Genomic DNA, 25434 nt, shown 5'->3' with positions numbered 1-25434 from the left:
GGTGTTGTGTTACTCATCTCTCTTACAAGGGGTGCCCTTAGCCTCTTTTTAAATCAGTAGAAATGGTTGAGAAGTGATTTGTTATCCTAGATGGATTCATAGATAGAGTTTTGTTTCTAATACACAAGGTACCTTCTATAAGAATCTAGCTAGTCCAGCCTTATTCTACTCGGAGTCGGAGATACGTTTCGATTCGCTTCCTTTTGGAAATGTGGACCAGGCCAAGGCCCACCTTCTGGTAACCTACCGACGAGGGAACCCTGGGTCCCATATCGACTAAGTCATTATCTGATTTGGTCTAACTAGTGTCAATTATCAATCCACTCACTATCTATATCTATTTGGAAATTTATATGTGTTTGATAAAAAGAGATAATTATTAGTAGATAGTTTTTTAGCAAAATTAGATAACTACTATGCGCAGGGTCCAAACAAGGTCAAAATTTTGATATAGAGAGCGAGGTTACATACAACGTTTGGTATCGGCAGTGACCTAAGAGCAACTCCAACAATTTGTTAAAACTCACTTGGCAAATCTGTAGTTTTGCCAAGTGTCAAAACTAAATGCCAAGTGAAAAAAGAAGCCTTCTCCAACAGCTTGCTATTTGAACTTGGCAAAAGAACTTAGCATCCTAGGATTTTTGCCAAAATCACAAAATTGAGCCTCCAACAAATTCGTAAAACTAGTTGGCAAATTGAGATACACGTGATGCCAATCGATGGAGGACTTGGCATATTTGCCAAAGAAAGGAGAAATTTTGCCAAGCTCATGAAATTGTCAACTAGTTTTGCTAACTTGTTGGAGGCTACTTTTTATGATTTTACCAAAAATCTTAGGATGCCAAGTACTTTTAGCAAACGGTTGGAGTTACTCTAAGGGCTTGTTTGGCACAGCTCAACTTCACTAGTAAAGCTGTTTTTTAGAAAATAGCTTTATGAGTGACTTTCTAGATGAAGCTGAGCTGTTTTGAAAAAAGTGTTTGGCAAAATAGTTTCACCAACTACTTCATGCATAGTTGAGAGAGAGAAATGAGAGAGAAGCTGCAATAAGCTACTTTTTTTCCAGCTTCATCCAACTTATATCTTTGTGAGAGGAGGGAAAAAACAGCTTCACCGTGAAGCTGTTTTGGAAATAAGTATTTGGAAAAAAAAAACAGCTCACAACAGCTTCCTGCGCTAAGAAAAATCTCTAGTCTTTGATATAGAATATGTTTAGGTTTTATATTATAAAGGTCTTTTCTCTCACTCGGATTGGGAAAGATGCTCTAATTACCCTTCTCACTACACCTCCGACCAGGTCTCCGTCACCTCCATTTACAGCGAGTACCAATCACCGCCGCGGCGCCTGAGAACGCATCCCAGTCCAGCCTTCCATGTGCGGCAGGGCCCGGTGCACCCTCAGCCCGGCCCAGGTTGCCAGGGCTTTCGGCTTCCCCACCACCTCCGCCAACGCGGACGGTGGTGGAGATGGCCCCGCTGTGCCGGCGCTCCATCTTGACCGGTAGGACATACCTTTTGGGTACACGGGTTCACGTTCGTGTGCGTTCAGCTTTCGCTGCTCTTGGGTGTGTGGGGCGCAGGTTCCGGCCGTCGTACAACGTGTTGCCTGGGGCGTACCTGCCTGTGGGCGCCGTGCGGTCACGACCAGGCTGCGGCGACAGAGAACGGGGTGCGGATGGGGAGGGGCCGGTGATCCAGTGTATGAAGTGGGGGCTGGTGCCCAGTTTCACCAACAAGACCGAGAAACCCGACCATTTCAGGATGGTATGTGGATTGGCTGCTGTCTCCTGTATTTGCTGCTTCTGTTCTTGTTCTTACACCTGAGCATTACTTTATCAAAGCTTCGGCGCATAGATAGCAAACTGTAGACTATAAATTGTTTGCAGTGGGATTATGTTACCCCAACAATTCTAGCTTGGCATTCTAATGTAATTTTTTTTCTTCTTGATCTTAACATTAGTGATTTAGTGTTGTGCTGCTAGTATTTTTTTTTTGATTTTTCACCGGGGATTACTCCCAACTGAATATATTCAAAAAGGGCCCAAAAAGACAGATTTACAGAGGTTTTGAGGAGGAAAAACAACAACAACAACAGCACCGAGCGCCCTAGCGCTAGGGCGAAAAGTGGTAGAGCCACACATAAACAAGGAAACAATAGCAGGACGCGGAGACTACTAATCAGGACATGAGCTCTTCGATGATGCCTCTAGGGGGTGAATGACGCCATAACGTAATCATCGTCATGCAAGCCGGAGCTTGACAAGGATTTCTCCCGAGCCATGTGCCGATGAGAAGTAGTTGCAAGGCTCTTCAGTGACGACTTCAGGAAGGAGAATCTCGTACCTGGCTCAAAAAGTTTGAGCTGAGCTTTCGCCTAGAGCCGTTGCAAAGCCTCCAAAGACCCACCCGCGACTGAGGTGATAGCCGGCCGCCGCCACACCATGCGGAGCCTTTCGGACTCGCCCGCGATGGTGGTAGGAGCGCACTGGCAAACGTCGACCGCCTCCGCTCAACGCGGAGCCATTCCGGACTCGCCCGCGACGAGGGGAGACGCGCAAAAGCGTTCCCGCCTGAGCAGAGGGGGGTTGTCGGCCGCCGCCACACCGCGCGGAGCCGCACCCGGACTCGCCCGCGGCGGTGGGAGGCGCGCGCCAACAAAGATCCCCAAACGTACCGGTCGCCGCCACACCGCGCTGAGGCACACCAGGACTCGCCCACGACGGAGGGAGGCGCGCACCGGCAAGCAACTGTCCGGACGAGGGGAGGAGCCGGTCACCGCCACACCGCACGGAGCCATTGCCGGACTCGCCCGTGAGATGGGAGGCGCGCACCGGCACCACCAGCACGCTATCACCCATGAAGTTGCCGATGTCGATGCCGTCGCGTTGACCAAACTGCATTTTGCCTTCCCGAGGAGAAGGCGGGAAGGCGCTCACGAACACGGAGCCCCGCCGCCAGCAAGCCCGCGGTCAAACCTCGCAAACGTGCCGCAGTTGGCCCCTGCACGCAAACGCAAAGGACACACTGCCCCACTGCCGGCACGCCTGCGGCCGAACCGCGTGCCCCTCGACGCTGCAGGACCACCCAGAAGGAGTCAGAGTAGGCCATAGTCCGCCACCTCGCTGATGACCAAAGAGCAGCAGATAGATCGAGGCCATAGCCAAGGCATCGGGGAACCAGCCACTCGCGGCGGCCTTGCGGCCCGTCGGCGTCGAGGTACTTGACGGCGACGTGCAGCGGCTCGATCTCCCCGGGCCGAAGCCGCTCGTCGAGGAAGCCCTTGTAGACGGGTCCGAACCCGCCCTCGCCGATGAAGTTGCTGCTGGAGAGTCCCCGCGTGGCGGCGCTGAGCTCCGCCTGCGTGAAGGCGTGCAGGCCCGACGTGGTCAGCGCCCGCGACAGGACGTCCAGCGACAGCGACCGCAGCCGCGCTGGAGAGGGAGGGACGACAAAATCCGGGCGCGGGACAGCCGGATCCAGCCAGGTTGCGCCGCCGCCATGACCATCGTGCGCGGCGGCTGCCACACGTCATGGCCACCGAGCGCTCCCAACCTTTGCCTGCTCATGGGGACGATAGATCCGGGCGTGGGGGAGCCGGATCCGCCCACACCCACACCGGAGAAACGCCGCCGGCCAACTTCTTTGAGTCGGCGTCGGAGCACCGCAGAGGCTTCGCGAGAAGAAGGGAAGGGATGCAGAGGGCCGAGCCGCCGCCGTCCTTGCCTTCCGTCGGAAGCCCGGCGTCGAGCTCCGGCGGTGGCCTGACCGAGACCGCGTGGGGGTGGAGCCTGCGGCGGCGGCAGATGGAGCCGCCCGGTCGCCCTCGAGGGAGAGCGACGCGGGCGTCTGGGTCCGCTATTTACTAATCGCTGCTAGTAGTTGGTTGGCTAGGTTCTATAGTTTCGAAAGATCATTGCAACCTTGAATCTACTTATCCCTGTGAATTGCCATACCCCCTTTTAGTTTCCTCTGCTTTAATGAATATCTTAATCTCACTCTTTTTCCAAATGTTCACTTTCAAGACAGGCCTCTTGGCTATTGACTGCAGGCAAGTAAATGGTGGGAAACACTGTGATATGGTACTATTTGACCTACGCTGATCAGTCCCTCCACATGTGACCTCATCGCCTTTGCAGCTGCAATGTTGCAGTTGTGTAAGCAATGAAGTGATTTTAACGGTTGGAGATGGTGGTAGATTTGGGATGAAGAAGGCTAGGAAAGAGTATCCATCCAAGTTGGATTAGAAATTAGAAAGCAAAAGAGAACAATATGGCAAAAAAATAAAAATAAAAATGCGGAAGTGGCAAATAGGTTGATTTTTTTTGCAGTATGTAGACAAAAAATTTAACATGACAAACAAAATGTAGGAGCACTGATTCGTGCTGAATTACATGTCCATATTTGTAATATCTGTGTGACTGAGATGTGTTATGATGCTTTATTTATATTTCATGAATCTATTTTTTTTAATTCAGGAATTGGTCCTTTTTTTAGCATTAGTTAAGTTATGGTTTTCTTTTTCATGCAGTTCAATGCCAGATCAGAGTCCCTAAAAGAAAAGGTTTCATTCCGTCGACTAATTCAAAAGAATAGGTGCCTTGCTGCAGTAGAAGGGTATGGAATTATGGTTGATTTTGAGTTTTGCTAGTTCTATTTATGCCATGCCAGATCTTCAGTCTTCTGTGTGTAGATAAAATACTGTGTACACACTGCAAGGGAGTGAGGAAATGGAATGGGGACATTGTTGGACACAAATCACAGGATTTGGGGCTAGTTTTTCTATTTCATTAGCCTTACCACAACTATGGCAGGTTGGGGATACATATAGGGTAGCTTGCTTGGTGCTTAAGAAAGGATTACAGCATATTCTAGAGATGCTAAAGTAGATGCTATAAAGATAAGGTGCTGACACAGCAGCCACCAACTACTCTAGATAAGTATCCTAGGTAGATAAGCACTAGACTTATGCTTTCAGACATAGGCTATAGACTTTGGTGGCATAACTTCATAGTTCATACGGTACAAAGACAGTTAACTATTCTTGTTGACTCCAAAGCAGTACAGGGTCTAGAATAGCAACGGGTACTGACTTAATTTAACTCTAGCCTGGGACCTAAAAATATTATTTCAAAAGTTTGGGAATTGGGATGTAGATCTAGATTACACACCAAGACAAGTTTGAGGACCTAAAAATGAGTTTTAAGGGTTTGGGGACCTGACATCCCGGGACAAGTTCGGGGACCCCTGTGCATTTTACTCTTTCAATAGTATAACACCCATTTTGTTTTTGCATATCCCTCTTGCCTACATGGAAAATATAATTCTTGTCATACGATGTGCTATTGTTTATACATTATACTTTGAACCCTCCAATTGTAAATGGATAACAGTTTACTTTGCCCCGTGTATGATTTGTTGCAGTTTGCAATTGGATATTCAGTAACTTCCTAGAAAGAAGAAATAGTCTGTTCAGTACATTTCTTTAACTGATCAGGAGTTGGATTTTGTTATGGATTTAGGTTTTATGAGTGGAAAAAATATGGATCAAAAAAACAGCCATACTACATACATTTTCAAGATCATAGGCCTCTTGTCTTTGCAGCCTTGTATGATATGTGGACAAATTCAGAAGGTTAGGATGCTTACTGATTGCAATAGTTATATTCTTACTTTTTTACAAAACACATTTATTTACTAAATTACAAATCCAACTTTTTTGGGGGAATTTAAAGGCTGAGTGTTTTGGGTGATTTAGTCAATATGTTCTTTTATTCTGCATGTATAACACTTGTCAAGGATGGATTTGATACTAGCATTTTTGAATATCAAGTTTATTGTTTTTGACAGAGCAGATCATGCCTATACGCATCCAATTTTATTCAGTTATTGTTGTGCCGTCAATCATAGGAGCTGTGGTTCTTGAACATGAGGAATTGTGGCTCTCAATATCTTGTTATGTTCTTGATTGATACTTTGTGCTTTTTTTAACCAACTTAGGTTTGATATTTTCTTGTAGTTCTCTGATCTGTCTTTATACCTGTAACTGCTTAATCATTTACAAAGGGGCAAGCATGATTTTGTGCTGTTTCAAAAGTATTGAAGCTTTGGATAAGTATTGCATGTAAAATTGTGCCTACCTTTTCTTGAACAAAGCAGTTCACACTTACAGATTTTATGATTGAGATTAACACACTGTCCAAGACGACTCGAGCAACACAGCGATGACTGTAATGCTCAGCCCAAACCTGTCGAGGGAAGATGGCAGTGCAATGGGCCAAAAGAAGAGGGCAGTGCTAAATGGGAAAACACAATGTGTTCCGAGCACTGCACTACTGGACATATGTTGGACCAGCATACATAGATGTGATGCAGGATGGACACGCAGAGGCACCCATTTTCAAGATATATGCTACCAAGTAGAGCATCATATTCATTCTATTTCCCGTTAAGATTTAGTTTATATCTTGAAAACTGTATATCCTCTTAATGAAAAATGCGTGAAGTCGTGTTCGTGAAAACAATTCTTGAAAACTGTAATAATTTATCAGTCTCTTCACAAATTATTTCAAATGTGGTCCAGTAAGTGCTTGCAGAATATGATGCTCTACTTGGTAGCATACTGCATACACATGCCTAACTTTTTTATTTGACCATACTGTTCAAAGAAGCTTGTTCATGCCAAGTTTGAAACAATCAAATTATGTTACTCTCCCTGATACTGATAATCCAGCATTACCTAATATTTACCTCAGGAGAGATCAACCATACATTCACTATTTTGACTACACGTGCCTCAACTTCTCTAAATTGGCTTCATGGTTAGTGATCTGCTCTTATCTCCAGTGTTTCTGAACATCTTCAAAATTATTTATGACTGCTCGTGCTTTAGCCATATTCAACTTGATGCACATGTTTTCTTTTTCCTTTTCATTTTATTAAGTTATCCTCTTGTATACAGTTCTTCACTGCAGCATTTAGCGGAATAGTGGATTATAATTTGTAAATGCTTTAATCCTGCTAGTTCCATGCTCCTGTTTGAAAAATATTGTTTGGCACATGGAAAGAGACTTCAGCTTTCAGTTAAATCTCATGACAGTAGTGATGGATAAGTCTTTGTACTGTGGTCTTTGTGGGGGCTGCAGCACATGGTCCTTGTGACCTTGCTGCATGGTGGTCTTTGCTGCCCATCTAGGACAGCATCTTGGACTAGCTTTAGGACAGCATCTTAGGACAACATCTTAGGACAACAGTTAGACTAGGACAGCATCTTAGACTAGCATCTAGGACTAGCATCTTGGCATATGCTTGGCTGAATAGCAGTCTATAAATATGTACCCCCAACCCCTCAGGTTGGTATGGCATTGTGTGAGAAATAAACCAGAAAATTGTCCCAACTCCAAGTGTCATCCTCTCCCTTGATGAGAGTTAGAATTCTGCTACTACCAAGATTAAGAGTTCAGCGACTAACAAGTAGCATGTTTCATGATTAGCGATGTGGCTTCTTTATGGCTGTACAAATTGCATTATTTATGGCAAGTCAAACACTCATGCATACTCTTCAAGATAACAGGAAAATGGGTAGGTACCTTGTCAATAACAATCACGCTAAATGTAAATGCTCAAAGTATGCATTAAGAATCCTAATTTCTTTTGTTCACTAACATTTATTTATACTATATGTTAGAATTAGTATGCACCACCCTTGTTGGACTGGCTGTTGGCCTACTCTGGCCCATGTACTCTACTATATATATGTGTGTAATCCCTCTGTAATCACATAGTTCTATTAACCTAATACAGCTGGCCTGCGACCTTCATGGTATCAGACACCTAATCGTGTCCTGTGCGACCCTGTTCTCCTTCCGCTTCCGCCTCCCTCGGCTGTTGCGCGGCGCCCGACCCCTCAGGCTGCGCCCAACTCCCTCGCGCCGTGAGCCTCCGCCCACCTCTCCTCGCGACGCGTGCCTCCGCCCACCTCCTTGCAGTGCCGCGCACCTCCTCGCCGCACCGCGCGTCTCCTCGTGCCCCCCATGGCTTCCTCCTCCACTGACGCTGCTACCTCCGCAACCAAGCTGCGTGACGACGCTCTCGCTGCGGCCCAGGCCCTGGATGAGGAAGCCGCCTCCGTCCACGCTGATAATGTCGGCCGCCGCCAACAGCTTCAGGAGGAAATTGATCTCCTCAAAACCGCCGCCGCCGCCCAGGAGTGCGTCCGCGCTGCTACCGCCACGCTCGCTCAGGAGCGTGCGTTGGCCGACGCCCAGGAGCTGCAGGCTGGGGCCCTCCGCGATCGCATTCGGGCCGAGGCCCTCCGGGACGACGATGTCCACTCTGCCTACTCCGAAATAGAGGTCGTCGCTCATCTGCACCGTCAGGCTGCCGCTGTGCAGAACGTCCGCAACCTGGTGCCCATCGTCCTCGACCTCCAGTCCTCCAACTACTCCAAGTGGCGTGAATACCTCCTCCTCACCCTCGGCCGATACGCCTTGAAGGACCATGTCCTCAGCGCCACCCCTCAACTCGACGACTCAGCCTGGGTGCGCATGGATTATGTGGTCCTCTCATGACTGTTCAACAGCGTCTCTTCGGACCTCCTGGACATCATTCATGAGCATGGCGGCACCACGGCATGGGCTGCCTGGCTCGGGATCGAACAACAGTTCTTGAACAACCGTGAGTCCCAGGCTCTGCTCCTAGATGCCGAGTTTCGTACCCTCTCAAGGGGCATTCTTTGTTGATGAGTACTGCCGCAAGATGAAGAGCAAAGCTGACGCCCTTGCTGACCTTGGCGAACCTGTTAATGACCGCACCCTTGTGCTGAATGTCTTGTGGGGCCTCAATGAGCGTTTCCAATTCATGGCTCAGCTTGTCACTCGCCAGCGGCCGTTTCCTCACTTCGGCGACGTCCACACTGATCTCCGCTTGGCTGAACTCAACATGGCCTCGCCCCCGACGCCTCCTTCCGCCCTCATCGCCTCTTCGACCAGCAAGACGACCGCCCCTTCGACAACACCTGCTCCTGCCCGCCCTTCCCCAGGCCATCCCTTCCATCGGGGCACTCCTGGTGGTGGTCGTGGCCGACGCCGTCGCGGTGGGCGAGGCCAGGGTGCCCTACAGGTTCCCAGTGGCCGTCCCTCAATCCCTGGAATGGCTCCATCCAAATGTGGCCTGGTGGTCCTCGCACTCCTCTACCGCGTCCTGGTCTTCTTCAACATCACCAGCAGGCGCACATGGCCGGTCAGCATCACCAGCTGGCACTCATGACCGGTCTTCCTCCTACCATGGCGTCGCTCCCTCTACAACACAATGTCCCACCTACAACAGGCCCTGGCATGCAGGCTCCTCCTGCCTGGGCCACTTGGGATCCGCAGTCCCTCGCCAACGCCTTCAGCACGGTGACACTCCCCTCTGGGCAACTCGGATTGGGTTGTTGACTCTGGACCACCTCCCATATCGCCTCTAGTCCTGGTATGGTCACCTCCTCCTCTATTTTTCCGTCCTCCATTGTTGTTGGCAACGGTGCTACTCTTCCTGTAGTTGGCACCGGTTACTCGACCCTCCCGGGTCCCTTTCGCCTCAACAATGTTGTGATCGCTCCTGCTATTATGAAAAATCTCCTTTCGGTTCGACAATTCACTACTGACAACCATGTCTAAATTGAATTTGACCCTGTTGGTATTTCTGTGAAGGATCTTCGCACTAGGGCTACCCTCCTACGATGTAACAGCTCGGGACCTCTCTACACCCTGCAGCTTCCTTCAACACCTACTGGACCTTATGCTCTCATCGCCACCCCTTCCTCGATCGACTGGCATCGCCGTCTCGGCCACCCCAGCAAGGACACTCTACAAAGCCTCGCCCGGTCTTCTTCCATCATCTGCAGCACCCCCGGCGATGATCCTTTGTGTCATGCATGTCAACTCGGTCGACATGTCCGTTTACCTTTTTCTTCTTCTTTGTCCAGGGCTTCTAAACCCTTTGATTTAGTTCACTGTGATCTGTGGACCTCTCCTGTACCGAGTGTATCCGGCTTTAAATATTATCTAGTAATTCTTGATGATTACTCTCATTTTCTCTGGACTTTTCCCCTTCGTCTCATGTCTGAAACGTTTTCATCCCTGTCTAATTTTTCGCCTACATTCTCACTAAGTTCGGTTGCACTATTAAAGCAGTCCAATGTGATAATGGTCATGAGTTCGGTAACTCCACTTCCCGCGCTTTCTTTCTTGCCAAAGGTGTCATTCTATGGATGTCTTGCCCCTACACCTCGCAGCAAAATGGCAAGGCTGAACGCATTCTACGCACCACCAACAACGTCATTCGCACTCTTCTTTTCCAAGCATCCATGCCTCCCTGTTACTGGGCTGACGCCCTTGCCACTGCCACTCTTCTCCTCAACCGTCTCCCCACCAAGACCCTACACATGTCCACTCCTCATTTTGCTCTCTATGGCACTCTTCGCTCCTACCATGAGCTTCGGGTCTTCGGCTGCACCTGCTATCCCAACCTTACTGCTACTGCATCACACAAACTCGCCCCACGGTCCACTCTGTGCGCCTTCCTTGGCCTCTCTAGCGATCACAAAGGCTATAGGTGTCTTGATCTCACCACTAATCGTGTCATCATCCCTCGTCATGTCGTGTTTGACGAATCCTCCTTCCCCTTTTCCCACCAATGCCCATCACCCTCCTCTGATGAACTTGATTTTCTAACTAATAATGAGCCTCTTTCAGCTCCCTCTTTTCCTGCAGGTACCCCCACTCACCAGCACCTTACTCCCTGTACTGGTTCTGTAACACCAGTACGCTCTCCGCCCGGCTTCCAGGCCCTCCAGGCGCCCCTGGTGCCTCAGGAGGACTTCCAGATCGCCCCCCTGGAGATGCCCCTAGCACCCCGGGCGCGCCCTCGGATGCCCCACGTGCTGCCTCGTGTGCCCCAAGTGCCTCTGGTGTCGGTGCCCCAGGCGCCCCAAGTAATGGTGCCCCAGGTGCTGGTACCCCAAGCGCCTCATGTGCAGGAGCCTGCCATACATCCGGCTCCAGCGCCCCTGGTACCCCAGGCACTGGCGCCCTCATTTTAGAAGCAGCCGATCGTCCACGTCTACTCACGACGTGCTCCTCCACTGGCAACGCCTTCCTCACCAACCCCGACAGCACCTGCTCGACGCTCTGGCATCATTCCTTCCCCGCCACGCTTCGTGAAAGATGATCGTCCACCGATTGTCAACGACCATGGTATGATGACCCGGGGAAAATCTGGATTCCAGCAACCTCGCCTTGGCCTTCATGCCGAGGCCCTCTCCCCAATTCCACAGTCTTGTCGCGACGCCCTCACCAATCCTCATTGGCGCCAGGCCATGGAAGAAGAATATGCTGCACTCTTGGACAATCACACCTGGGACCTTGTTCCCCGGCCTAGCACAGCAAATGTGGTCACCGGAAAGTGGATTTTCAAGCATAAGTTTCACACCGACGGGTCTTTGGACAAATACAAGGCTCGATGGGTTCTGCGTGGTTTTACCCAACGTCCCGGTGTTGATTATGATCAAACATTCAGCCCTGTAGTCAAACCAGCAACCATCCGTACAGCTCTCACCTTGGCTCACTCTCGACACTCGCCGATCCATCAGCTTGATGTCAAGAACGCTTTCTTCCATGGGACTCTGTCTGAGACTGTCTATTGCTCTCAGCCCACAGGTTTTGCCAATACTACTCATCCTGATCATGTGTGCAGGCTCAACAAGTCTCTGTATGGACTCAAACAGGTGCCACGGGAATGGCACAGCCGGTTTGCCTCTCATTTGCTTTCCTTGGGGTTCACTGAAGCACGGTCCGATAAATCCTTGTTCATTTTCCACCGAGGCACTGAAACAGTCTACTTGCTTCTCTATGTCGATGACATCGTTCTGACAGCTTCCTCACAGCAGCTCCTCCACCGTGTTATTGAGGCCCTGAAAAAGGAATTTGCTATGAAAGTTCTTGGCCCTCTTTATCACTTCCTTGGCATGACTGTTGAGCAGCAAGGCGACTCCCTTTTTCTCTCTCAACGTCAGTACACTCTGGACATCATGGCCCAACATGGCATGAGCTATTGTAAGCCCTGCTCCACTTCGGTTGACACTTGTGCCAAGGTCTCTGCCTCTGATGGCCCCTCTATTGCTGATCCTGCAGCATACCGCAGTCTGGCAGGGCTCTCCAGTACTTGACCTTCACCGGGCCGGACATCGCGTATGCTGTCCAACAAGTCTGCCTCTACATGCATGACCCTCGGGAAATTCATCTTGTTGTTGCCAAAAGGATCCTCCGCTACCTCAAGGGCACATTGGAGTATGGTCTTGTCATTCCAAGATCATCCTCGTCTCAGCTCATTGTGTACACCGACGCTGACTGGGTTGGCTGCCCAGACACCCGCCGCTCCACCTCTGGCTATGCGGTTTTTCTCAGGCGGCAGCCTCGTCTCCTGGTCCTCCAAGCGGCAGCCCACCGTCTCCCGCTCTAGTGCTGAGGCCGAGTATCATGCTGTTGCCAACGGCGTTGCTGAAGCTACTTGGCTACGTCAACTTCTTCAGGAACTTCATCACCCCATTACCTCTGCCTGCCTTGTCTACTGCGACAATGTCAGCGCCGTCCACCTCTCCACCAACCCTGTACAACACCAGCGCACCGAACGCGTCGCCATTGGGGCTGTTCGTGTACTCCATGTACCCACTGCGTCCCAGTTCGCTGATGTCTTCACCAAGGGACTTCCTTCATGGCCTGCGACCTTCACTATATTATCTGTTCTACACATTTTTCATTCTTATGAACTGTGCTAATACTGTGTGTCATGAATGCATTATTCTCTTTTCTTTTTAGTGAGCATTTTTGCAGCATGGGTTGTAGTACAATAGTAGCTGTTTTGATAACTTGAATTTGTATTGAAAATACAATTGTCTATGGCTTGTCATAAGTTGGTATAATATTATATTTTTACAGGTAATGCTTTTGTGCAACTGGCTGATGCAGCAAGTCTACCTTCATGTTTATATTTGAATTGGGTAGCAAGTAACTGAGTGTGATATTTTCTGGCAGATAGAATGCCTGTTATCTTAGGCAGTAAGGACTCTGTTAATGCTTGGTTAAATGATGCTTCTGTAAAACTTGAAGAAATTACTGCACCCTATGAAGGAGCTGATCTGGTAAGTCATATGCATAGCATCATCTGATAGGCAGCAGCTCTCTGTGCCTTGTCGAACGGAGGTTGTAGCGGTGAGAGATCAGTGGGCGAGGCTTGAACGTCATGCGGCGGCGAGGCGCCGTGGTCGCGTGAGAGAGGAGACGAGGGGCGACGGCTAGGGTTTCTGGGGAAAAACTCCCGGCTCCCTAAAGGAAGCCGAGTATAATAATACTCTTGCTTAATTCTGTCCAATACGATTACAACTCATGCCAAGAAAGTCACCTTGTCGTTGTACTGCCATGCCAAGAAAGTAGTGAAGGGGGCCAAGATCTTTCATGGCGAATTCCTTCATCAGAGCATCAATAATCCGGCGAAGAAGCTGCTGGGAAGAAGCAGTGAGAACAATGTCGTCCACGTAGAGTAGCAGATAGACAGTCTCTGGACCACGGTGGTAGACGAAGAGAGAGGTGTCTGATCTAGCTTCAGTGAAACCCAGGGAGAGCAGAAATGTTGCAAAGCGGCTGTACCATGCACGTGGGGCTTGCTTCAAGCCATAAAGTGATTTGTTGAGTCTGCAAACATGCCGAGGGAAAGCAGAGTTGGTGAACCCTGTTGGCTGGGAGCAGTACACAGTTTCTGAGAGAGTCCCATGGAGAAAAGCATTCTTGACATCAAGTTGATGAATCGGCCAATCCCGGGAATGAGCTATGGTGAGGACTGTGCATACAGTGGCCGGCTTGACAACGGGGCTGAAAGTTTCATCGTAGTCGATACTGGGACGTTGAGTGAAGCCGCGAAGGACCCAACGAGCCTTTTAACAGTCCAGAGAGCCATCAGCATGAAATTTATGTTTGAAAATCCATTTTCCGGTGACCACGTTGGCCTTGGCTGGGCGAGGAACGAGGTCCTAAGTTGCATTATCCATGAGAGCAGTATATTCATCTTCCATGACGCGACGCCAGTGAGGATCAGCAAGGGCGTCGCGGCAGGACCGGAGAATTGGAGACAGAGCCTCAGTATGCAGAATTCTTGGCTGAATATATCCAGACTTCCCACGAGTCATCATGCCATGGTTGTTGTCAACCGGTGCAATGGGTACAGTACTAACCGGAGGAGCATTTTTGACAAACCGAGGGGGGGAAGGGAGGATGCTGGAGCGACGAGGAGGAGCAGCGGGCGGTGATGATGGTGGTGGAGGGGCTGCAGCTGGTGGAGGACGCCGAGTGTATACTTGGGTGATCGGTGGCTTCTGGAAAGTTGTTGCCATAGGAGCTGCAGCAGGATGAGGACGCCGAGTGTACACTTGGGTGACCGGCGGCTTCTGAGAAGCTGCTGTCATGGGCAGCACAGGGGGAGCAGTGGATGGTGGGTCAGCGTCCAGTGGCAACACGGAGGGTGCTGAGGGTGCCGGGGCTGCATCCTGAGACAGCACCGGTGCTGAAGGTGTTGCTGTAGGTGCGTGGAAGCCTGGTGGAGGGCGCCGGATCGCTGGCCCGGCTAGAATGGGGGGTCAAAGTGGAACCGGAGCGTCGTCAGGTAACTCCGGTGCAGCCTGCAGTGGAAACTGAGCAGGGGCACCGGGGGTTGACATGGGTGTACATGCAGAAGAAGAAGGAGCTAGCAGGAGCTCGTCGTTAGTTAAAAAATCAAGTTTGTGGGGGGCTGTGGTCTGGTGTCGAGAAAAGGGAAAAGTCGTCTCATCAAAGATGACATGATGAGAGATGATGACACGATTAGAGGAAAGATCGAGACACCGGTAGCCTTTATGATTGAAGGAGTACCTGAGGAAGGTACATAGAGTGGAGCGGGGAGCAAGTTTGTGAGGTGTGGTGGCAGTGAGGTTGGGATAGCAGGTGCACCCAAACACTGGAAGATTATGGTAAGAGGGTAGTTTACCATGGAGAGCAAAGAAGGGAGTAGACATGTTGATAGTTTTGGTGGGGAGTCGGTTAAGGACATAGGTAGCAATGGAGAGGGCGTCCGCCCAGTAGGAGGGGGGCATGGACGCCTGAAAGAGGAGTGTGCGTATAATATTATTGGTGGTGCGGAGAATGCGTTCAGCCTTGCCATTTTGCTGCGAGGTGTAGGGACATGACATGCGAAGAGAGACACCGTGGGTGAGGAAGAAGTTGCGAGAGACAAAATTGTCAAATTCGCGACCGTTGTCACACTGAATAGATTTTATGGGGCACCCGAACTGAGTGCGCACATAAGCAAAGAAGTTAGAAATGGTGGCAAACGTGTCAGACTTAAGACGCAGTGGAAAGGTCCATAGAAAATGAGTGAAATCATCGAGAATTACTAAGTAATATTTGAAACCGGATACACTGGGAACAGGTGATGTCCATAGATCACAATGTAATAAATCAAAAGGTTTGGAGGCCCTGGACAAGGAGCTAGAAAATGGAAGGCGCACGTGGCGACCGAGCTGACAGGCATGACATAGGTGATCATCTGTAGGTTGATGGCAGGCAATCGACGAAGAGTGAGCAAGATGCTGGAGAGTCTCCTTGCCGGGGTGGCCAAGACGTCGGTGCCAGGTGGATGATGAAGGGGTGGCAATCAGAACGCAGGGAGCAGTAGGCGTCGATGGAAGCTGCAGGGTGTAGAGTGGCCCGGAGCTGTTACATCGAAGGAGGACGTTCCTGGTACGAAGGTCCTTCACAGAGATTCCAGAAGGGTCAAACTCAATAGAAACATGATTGTCAGTAGTGAATTGGCGTACTGATAAAAGGTTTTTAATAATGCCTGGAGCAAGAAGAACATTATTAAAACGATAGGGACCGGGAATGGTCGAGTATCCGGTGCCAACAACAGGAAGTGTGGCACCGTTACCGACCACGATGGAAGAGGGAAAAGAGGAGAATGTGGGGGTAACAATACTGGGGTTGGAGGCGATGTGGGACGAGGCGCCGGAGTCGAATACCCAGTCGTTGCTGCTTGGCGGAGTGAGAGAAACGGTGCTGAAAGTTTGGGCAAGAGATCGAGGGTCCCAGGGGGCCCAAGTCGGAGGCTGCGTCGGAGCAGGGAGCAGAGCCGGGGAGTTGGAGCCCAGGGCGAGGTAGCCTGGGGAAGGCGTGGCAGCCATCATGGCGTGCTGCTGCTGATGTTGAGGAACGCCGGCACGAGTTGGGGGAGGACGAGGGCCGCCAGCCGTGGGTTGAGGCCACATGTGAATTGACCCAGACCACGGGTTGTAGAGGGACGGCCACTGCTGGCCGCCTGTGGTGCCCTGATTGCGTCCGCCGTGGCGACGCCGGCCACGGCCAGCGCCCGAGTCACTCTGGACCAGAGGATGGCGTGCTGGGCAGCTTTGGAGGGGCAGGGCTGGGTGCTGGAGCAGCAGGGGGCGACTTGCTGGACGAAGAGGCGAGGAAGGCAGTAGGAGTCCCCGAGGACTGACCCATGTTGAGGTCGGCGAGACGAAGATCAGCACGAACATCAGCAAACGAAGGGAATGGCTTTTGTCGCGTGATGAGCTGTACCATAAATTGGAACCGTTCATTGAGACCCCGCAGTACGTTGAGTACCAGGGTGCGATCGCTGACTGGTTCACCAAGGTCAGCGAGGGAATCAGCCATGCCCTTCATCTTGCGGCAGTAGTCATCAACAGAAAGATCGCCCTGGTTGAGGTTGCGAAATTCCGCATCGAGGAGCAGCGCTCGGGACTCACGGTTCCCTAGGAACTGCTGTTCAATGCCGAGCCAGGCCGCCCGAGCAGAGACGCCATCGTGAGCGTGAATGATGTCGAGGAGCTCGGTGGAGATGGTGTTGAAAATCCAGGAGACCATGACGCAGTCCATGCGGTTCTAGTCCGGGTCAGAGGAGCAGGACTCATCACTGAGGACATGATCCTTCAGGGAGTACCGTCTGAGGGCGAGGAGATGGTAGCCGCGACACTTGGAGTAGTGGAAGGACTTGAGGTCGAGGACGATGGGGATCAAGTTTTTGATGTTTTGAACCGCGCAGGCCTGGCTGTGTAGGTGGGCGACGGCGGCGGCCTCAGAGGAGATGGAATCGGCGTCGCCATCTTCAGGTTCGTCATCGCGGGCGCCTTCCAGGCGCAGTCGCTCGCGGATGGCGGCTGCCTGCACCTGCTCCTTGGACAGGGTGGCGGCGGCGGCGCGAACGCGCTCTTGGGCGTCGGCGGCGGACTGGAGGAGAGCCGCCTCTGCTTGGAGTTGTTCGACGCGGGCGTCATTGGCCGCGCGAGCAGCGGCGGCTTCCGCCTCGAGGCGCTTGGCGGCGGAGATGGCGTCGTCGCGCAGCTGGGCAGCGGTGGCGGCGGTGAGGGCAGCCTGCGCGGAAGCGCTGGCGCTGGAGTCGCCGTTGGTGGCCATAGGCGCGACTGCCGAGAGGAAAAGCAGAGGAAGCGGAAGCAGAGGAGGGGGAGAGGTCGGTCACAGGACCCGACCTAGGCATGTGATACCATGAAGGCAGAATGCCAACAGGTTTAGATTGAAATTAATTGAGTGTTTACACAGAGGATTACAATATATAGAGGCCCAAGGGGCCAGAACACATAGCCACATAGGGTGGCGCATAGCTAAGTAAAGTAGCAGTAAATGACTAGCACAATAACCAAAGAGATGCTAGCACTGGATACTAGAGTAGTCTAACAAGTATCATCATCATATTGAATAATGGGATACTGGGCTGTTTCCTAAGAGAGGATTGGGAGCTCGAACAACCCATCTTGATGACCCCTATTGATGATACATTGTAGAAGATCAGCATCTAACACAAATAGTAGTGGGGAGAGGGGATCTCCTTGTCTAACACCTCGCTTGCATTGAAAATGCTTTCCAGGTAGTCCATTGAGAAGAATAGAGGTGAAACCAGAATCTAGGATTCTTTGGGAAGAATCACACCATTTATCATCAAATCCAAGCTGCCTCGTCATTTGCATAATGGCATTATGTTCTACAGTGTCAAAAGCTTTTGTGAAGTTAGAGTGATTTCCTTTTTGGACTGTTGGCACTAATGTATATACTCATACGTCCAAGCTAGACAATACTGAATTGTCCTGGACTTGATGAACCTGTTGGAACCATCTGGGCCAAGAGCTTTATTAGCAGGCATTTGTTTGATGACTATCAATGTCGTCAATGGAGAAGGGCCTTGCCAAATTCTCCAAATTATCCCTAACTTGAACAAATTGGCTCAAGTTATAGAGCTTTATTAGTCGCTAATCATTTGTACATTCATAATCTCCTTTATAATGCTAGTTTTCTCTAAAGCATAACATCTTCTGATAAAATGCTCATTCAATAATTTGACAATTTGTTCTATTACCCTGGGAAAGCTACATTTTTAAGCATTATGTAAACTTATCTTTCTTTACATCTATTCGCGGTATATCATGCTAGTAGCACGTTTATGTTTATGTTAAAAACTCTAGTATTATAACTATTGATTCATCTTTTTGTAGGTTTGGTATCCAGTGACATTCGCAATAGGTAAAACATCATTTGATGGACCTGAGTGCATCAAAGAGGTAAAATTACTCTGCCATAATATGATAATAGGAGTTTTATGGAGGCTACTTCCGATAAGTTGGACATGATGTCAGCATGCAATAGATGAATATGGAAACACACACATGATGTCAGCCTGCCATCACTTGAATAACACCCTGCCTCTATCACAAATTTCCTTGCGTGACCCATCTCCAAACCTCATTGACCCATCTTCCCCTCGTCGCCGCCTTCGCAACCGAGGTTGACTTGGGTGCACGTCTCGTCGAGTGACAATTGTGCGCGCGGAGGTTCCACTGCGGCGTTGTCATGGGGTTGGAACCGTGGCAAGCATTATTGTTCGGATGGTGCCGTCGCACAACGAATACGGTGTCTCGGGTGAATTCAAGAACGTGAGGAACACACAGGAGACACAGAGATTTATCCTGGTTTAGGCCAAGTCAGTCCCTACGTCTTGTAGCTAACGATCCTTGTACTCAAGAACAAAGCGGCGATAAAGTCTGGGCGCCCAGGGCTTGGGGTAGCCCTAAGCCCTAGGTCGAAGGCGTGGCATGGACAGGCTCGACTGGACCTCCTATCTAGAGGCTGCGCGTGAGCGTGCCCGATGGGCATAGCCCCCGAGCCCTCAGGCTTTCTTTGCGAGATAGGCCAGGAGGTCTCCAGATGATTGGGAACCACCTTAAATTGAGAAATATGCCTAGATGTTTATGATCTTGACAGGCGTCATTGAGCGCACAAACTTGTGCCATCAACAACACCGGCTAATTGTCGCTGTCCTCACCTTGTGCATGGTGGGCTTGCTCCTTGTGCTTTGGATTCTTGCAATCTCTAGCCAGTGCCCGGTGTTGCCGCACTTGTGACACTTGCGGTTAGGATGGAGATGCAAGGCATATCACCCTTGCCATGACATGCACCACCGTTGGGCTTTTCTTGCCCGAGTTGCCTTGGCACCACCCGTGGAAGCTGCCATGACCAGCTGAAGAGGATCCTTCCCCTTGCTGCCACTCTCTCGCTTGCACTGCCCACTCCTCTGTGAGCAGAACCTTCTTGTTTGCGGTCATCAGTGCCGGTCTCCCGCCGCCTTCAACTACCCGATCATCTCCTTGATCCTGAGCGTGTCCAGATCTAGCGAAATCTTGATAAACAAGGCGATCTGCATGTACTTGGGCGGGACTACACGTACATACTTGGTGACAACCTCCTAATCTTTCATGGTATCAACGAGGGCAGTGAGTTGACTCACCAGCAGCTACAACCACAACGCGAAGTCCTCAAGTGCCTCACCATGGTGGAATGCAATGGACTCTGTACTCCTGCTGAAGCTGTTGTGCCTTCACCTTGCGCGTGTAGTCAGAGCCAACACGCATGGTCTTCAGGTTATCCCAAGCCTGCTTTGTGGTTTCCTTTGCTCTTGAGAGTCTGGGCATACTCTGGTGGCACTGACTAGAGGATAGCCTCCATTGCCGGCCGGTCGTTGACCTTGTTTGTGCTGCTGATTTCCACCACATGCCACAATCTCTGAGCTTGGAACCTGACCTTCATCAACACCACACACTCACCATAGTTGGTGCGGGTGAGCATTGGGTAGGATGTGTTTCCATGCCCCCCCACCGTCCTCTTGACCAAGAACGGTTGTCGTTCTGGTGATTGAAACGGTTGGCGTCCTCGCCGGTCCACGGAGTGGGAGCATCCTCCTGCACCTAACATTGTTATTGATCTCCCTAGCTACGGTTCTAGTAATGATGGGAAGGTTCAGGAGATGGATAAACGACTTGGGGCTTTCTGAAATTCCTCTCCATGGGCGTAAATTTACATGGACCAGCTCCTTCACTAGTGCTGCCCCTACTCTTGTTCGTCTGGACAGAGTGTTCTGTACTTTGGATTGGGAAGATCAGTTTCCTGGATGTCTCCTGCAGGGTGTTGCCTCTATGGATTCAGACCACTGTCCTCTGGTTCTTGGGCTGCAGGACATTATTGGCTGTAAGAAACGCTTTCATTTCGAAGCCTTCTGGCCCTCCCTGGATGGGTTTCTAGAAGTTGTGAAGGAGGCTTGGGATTCTGTACAACCTAGATCTTGTCCACTTTATACTCTTGATCTGAAACTCAAAGCAACTGCCAGAAGCTTACAGAGCTGGAGTCAGAGAAAATTTGGACATTTCAAATCCCAATTGCTTTTGGCAAGAGAAATCGTCCATCAGCTTGAGCTCAAGAGAGCAGACCCCTTCAGCCTAATGAGTTGTGGCTGCGTAACAATCTCAAGAAGCATTTGCTGGCTTTATCCTCTCTTTTGAGAACAATAGCAAGACTCAGGTCCAGAATTAATTGGTTGAAGGATGGGGATGCCAACTCTAGGCTTTTCCATCAACATGCTAGATACAGAAAGAAAAAGAATTTTATCCCTAAACTGATAGTTGAGGACCAGATTTTCACTAGGCATGAGGATAAGGCTGCTGCTGTACTAGAGTTCTATGACAATCTCATCGGGACCGATTGTGCTAGAGGGAGATCTATTAATCTAGACGCCCTTGACAGCCCCAGTTTTGGTCTTGATGCTTTGGATTTACCTTTTTCTGAGGAAGAAGTGTGGAACACCATAAAGGAGTTGCCACCCGATAAGGCTCCCGGTCCGGATGGATTTACTGGCAGATTCTATAAATGTTGCTGGGCAATTATTAAAAGTGATGTGATGGCTGTAGTCCATGCTCTGTGGGCTGGTAACTTCAGAAACTTCAGGAAACTTAATTCAGCTTTCATTACCCTGATTCCGAAAAAGACCAATGCTGTGCAAGTCAAGGATTTTAGGCCAATCAGCCTGGTCCACAGTGTTGCTAAACTTGTGACCAAAATTCTAGCTAACAGGCTTGCAGGTCGACTAGATGAGATGGTGTCTCCCAATCAAAGTGCTTTCATCAAGAAAAGGTTCATCCAGGATAATTTTATGATGGTTCAGCAGACTGTTCGATTCCTTCATTCTCAAAAGCAGCCCAGAATCCTATTGAAGCTTGACATTACTAAAGCCTTTGACTCAGTGTCTTGGGCCTTCCTCTTGGAGGTGCTTAGAAAATTGGGCTTTGGGTCTCACTGGTCTGAAATGATTTGTGGTCTACTTTCATCTTCTTCCATCCAAGTACTCTTAAATGGCATCCCAGGTGAAGCCATTCTGCACAGAAGGGGTTTGAGGCAGGGAGATCCGTTATCGCCTATGCTCTTTATCCTTGTTATGGATGTGTTAAACCGAATGTTCACAAGGGCTTCTGAGGTTGGGTTGCTATTGCCTTTGTCGAGTAGACCTATCCAGCATAGAATTTCCCTGTATGCGGATGATGTTGCCATCTTCCTTCGGCCTAATGCAGCTGACATTAATCTATCCCTTCAGCTTCTGGATTTATTTGGGGAAGCAGCCGGCCTCAGGACCAATGTCCAAAAAAGTAATGTGCTGTATTCGGTGTACTGAGGAGAATTTGGCGCTTATTCAAAATCTGCTACCGTGTCAGATACTAGATTTCCCCTGCAAGTATTTGGGTCTGCCCCTGACCACCAAGAAGCTGACTAAGGAGCAGGTCCAACCCATCATTGACAAAATTGCAGATCAGCTCCCTGGGTGGAAGGCTGATTTGATGACCCGGGCTGGCAGAGCTATTCAAGTACAGTATGTTCTCACAGGAATTCTGGTTTATGTGGCAATGGCTACAGAGCTCCCTCCTTGGGCTCTCAAAGCCATAGATAAGATTAGAAGGGCTTTCTTGTGGAGAGGCAGAAAGGAGACTAAGGGGGGGCACTGTCTCATTGCTTGGCCCAAAGTGTGTCGCCCCTGAGAGCTCGGTGGGCTTGGGATTGCTGATCTGAAGACCTTATGCATTGCTTTGAAAGCACGTTGGCCGTGGCTCAAGAGAAGCGAGCCCAACAAGCTGTGGGCAAACCTTCCGATCCAAGTCAGTAGAGAGGTAGCAGCCCTCCTCTCTATGGCTGTTACAACTGTGGTTGGAAATGGATCTAATACGCTCTTTTGGAAAGACAGATGGCTGGATGGCAAAAGCATCCAGGATATTGCGCCTTTGGTCTATGCACTGGTTTCTAAAAGAAGAGCAAGTAGACGTTCTGTGCTCGAAGCTTTGTCTGGAGATAAGTGGATTGAGGACTTGCAGGGAGGGGTTGGCCCAGCTGCTCTCTCTCAGTACCTAGGCCTTTGGGATATTCTGAACACTGTGGAACTAAATGAGGAAACTCCTGATAGGCACATCTGGAGGCTTTCTTCATCAGGGGCTTATTCTGCAAAGAGTGCTTATGCTACCCTTTTCCAAGGCGCTATCCTATTTGAACCTTTTGAGAGAATCTGGAAATCCTGGGCTCCCCCTAAGTGTAAATTTTTCATGTGGCTTGTTGCCCACAACAGATGCTGGACTGCGGACAGATTGGTTAAGAGGGGGCTACCTCATCCAGATCATTGTCGCCTTTGTGATCAAGAAGTGGAAGATATTCAGCACCTTCTCGTGGGATGTGTCTTCTCTAGAGACTTTTGGTTCTCCCTCTTGTCGCGCTTTGGCTTTGCTGCACTTGCTCCTCAACCTTCTGACCAATCCTTTGATAACTGGTGGAGAAAAGTTGATGGTGCGGTCAGTGGAGATTATAATTTGGGTTTGAATTCCCTAGTCATTTTGGGAGCCTGGAGTATATGGCGGCATAGAAATGATTGTGTTTTCAATGGGGCGTCTCCTAATGTTAACCTGGCTCTAGCTATGGCTAGAGAGGAGGCCCATTGGTGGAGTAGGGCAGGAGCTAAGGGTATTTCCTTGCTAACTGCAGGAGGTTCTGTCTAATGGTCTGCTGTTTGGTCGTTGGTTCAGTCCTTTGTGTAGCGTTGTGTGTGTGGGTGTCTCGGGTCTATGTATGACTCTTTTTCTTCTATTAATATAATGATACGCAGCTCTCCTGCGTGTTCGAGAAAAAAAGCTACGGTTCTAGTACCAATTGTTAGTTGGCAATCAGGTGCAGACCTGGACCCTTAGACTCTCTCTCTCTCTCACTCACTCACACACATACACTTGAGAGAGATGGCGAAGTGAACAGAATGCAAACACAGGAGATTATGAACTAGTGTGCTGCTGTTGCTGAACTGACTATTACATTTCTCGGTTGGCTCTTCGAACGGAGGAAACTGTGTAGGAAAAAAGATGCAAGGCTTGCTGGATGGACGCGACAGTGGTGATGCCTCTGGCTTAGCGGTATGTTGCTCCAACCCACAAAAACAAGGCAACATATGGGCTACCGCATTAGCTCACGTACGACTTGCGGCTCGAGTGGACATGGGGTGGGCTGCCCACTGCCGCCCCATTTGCATCCTTATCCCCTAGTCCTCACAAGCACTTCCTTGGCTAGTCTTGCTACTCTTGATGCTGATAACTTTGTTAACACTGATGAGCCATGTGCTCTTTCTGATGAGTCACGGGGTGGTCCGAGATATAATCTATGAGATCGTGCTACTATTGGGCCTCCTAATAAGTATGGTTTTCTCCATGTCACAGCTGTTGTGGAAGAGCCATCCACTTATCAAGAGGCCTCTAGCATTCTAGAATGGCAACTAGCTATGTGTCAGGAACTTGCTGCCCTTGATCGTACAGGCACTTGGGATATTGTTCCTGTAGAGAAACACCGCACACCGTAATCAGGGGGGTGACCTTCATTATATAGCCTAATTGGCTAGGGTTACAGTGTACAAGGCCAGTGGGCCGTACGCCCAATGTGGGCTGTTACAATATATTCTAACACCCTCCCTCAGTCTAAGCGGGAGTGTCACGAACACAAAGACTGGACCTAAAGTCAGTGAACAACTGTACAGGTAACCCTTTGGTCATAATGTCCGCGAACAGATGAGAAGATGGAACATGGAGCACCCGAACCTGTCCCAAAGCAACCTTCTCACGGACAAAGTGAATATCTATCTCAATATGCTTCGTGCGACGATGATGAACTGGATTGGCGGTCATGTAGACAGCACTGACATTGTCGCAGTAGACAATCGTCGCCGAAGAGATGGGTGCGTGGAGCTCCTGGAGTAATTGACGAAGCCAACAGGTCTCAGCCACAACGTGCGCAACAGCACGATACTCAGCCTCTGCACTCGAACGAGAAACCGTAGTTTGTCGTTTGGAGGACCAAGAGACCAAGTTGTCACTGAGGAAGACACAGTAGCCTAAAGTGGAGTGCCGAGAGTCGGGACATACAACCCAATCAACATCGGAGTAGGCAGTCAAGCTGGTGATGCTGCCTGTGCCGATGTGAAGCCCAGTGGAGAGGGTGCCCTTGACATACCGCAGGACACGTTTGAGCATCGCAAGATGAGGCTCGCGCGGGTCGTGCATGAAGAGACACACCTGCTGAACTGCATAAGCGAGGTCCGGACGAGTCAGCGTGAGATACTGTAGCGCACCGGCGAGGCTGCGGTACTGAGTGGCTTCCGCCACCGGTGCACTGTCTGTAGCAGAGAGCTTGGCATGAGTGTCCACAGGAGTCGCCGTGGAATGACACTCAGCCATGCCGGCGCGCTGGAGCAGATCCACAGCATACTGGCGCTGTGACAGGAAGAGACCGTCAACAGAATGCGTGACAGAGATCCCGAAGAAGTGATGAAGATCCCCGAGATCATGGCGAACTCGGAGTGAAGGAGCTCGGTGATGCGACGAAGAAGCGGAGTCGACGGGGCTGTCAGAATGATGTCGTCGACGTAGAGCTGCAAGTAGGCGATGTCGGCACCCGCTTTGTAAACAAAGAGGGATGTGTCGGAGGTCAAAGCAGTGAAGCCGGA

At 50.1% G+C, this 25434-nt stretch overlaps 1 protein-coding gene across 1 annotated transcript in view; it reads left to right on the top strand.

Moving 5' to 3' along the window:
* The window catches only part of LOC110436044 (embryonic stem cell-specific 5-hydroxymethylcytosine-binding protein), a 42880-nt gene continuing 18695 nt past the window's right edge, over positions 1250–25434 (top strand). The window contains exons 1-7 of the mRNA XM_021462213.1: positions 1250–1501; positions 1581–1764; positions 4529–4614; positions 5520–5632; positions 6753–6818; positions 13071–13177; positions 18587–18652. Coding sequence (XP_021317888.1) covers positions 1374–1501; positions 1581–1764; positions 4529–4614; positions 5520–5632; positions 6753–6818; positions 13071–13177; positions 18587–18652 — 750 coding nt within the window. The 5' untranslated portion in view covers positions 1250–1373. The remainder of the gene's footprint in view (positions 1502–1580; positions 1765–4528; positions 4615–5519; positions 5633–6752; positions 6819–13070; positions 13178–18586; positions 18653–25434) is intronic.

The sequence above is a fragment of the Sorghum bicolor genome, chromosome 5 (assembly GCF_000003195.3).
Source record: "Sorghum bicolor cultivar BTx623 chromosome 5, Sorghum_bicolor_NCBIv3, whole genome shotgun sequence".
NCBI classification, from domain to species: domain Eukaryota; kingdom Viridiplantae; phylum Streptophyta; class Magnoliopsida; order Poales; family Poaceae; genus Sorghum; species Sorghum bicolor.
This window is presented reverse-complemented; position numbering and strand designations above follow the sequence as displayed.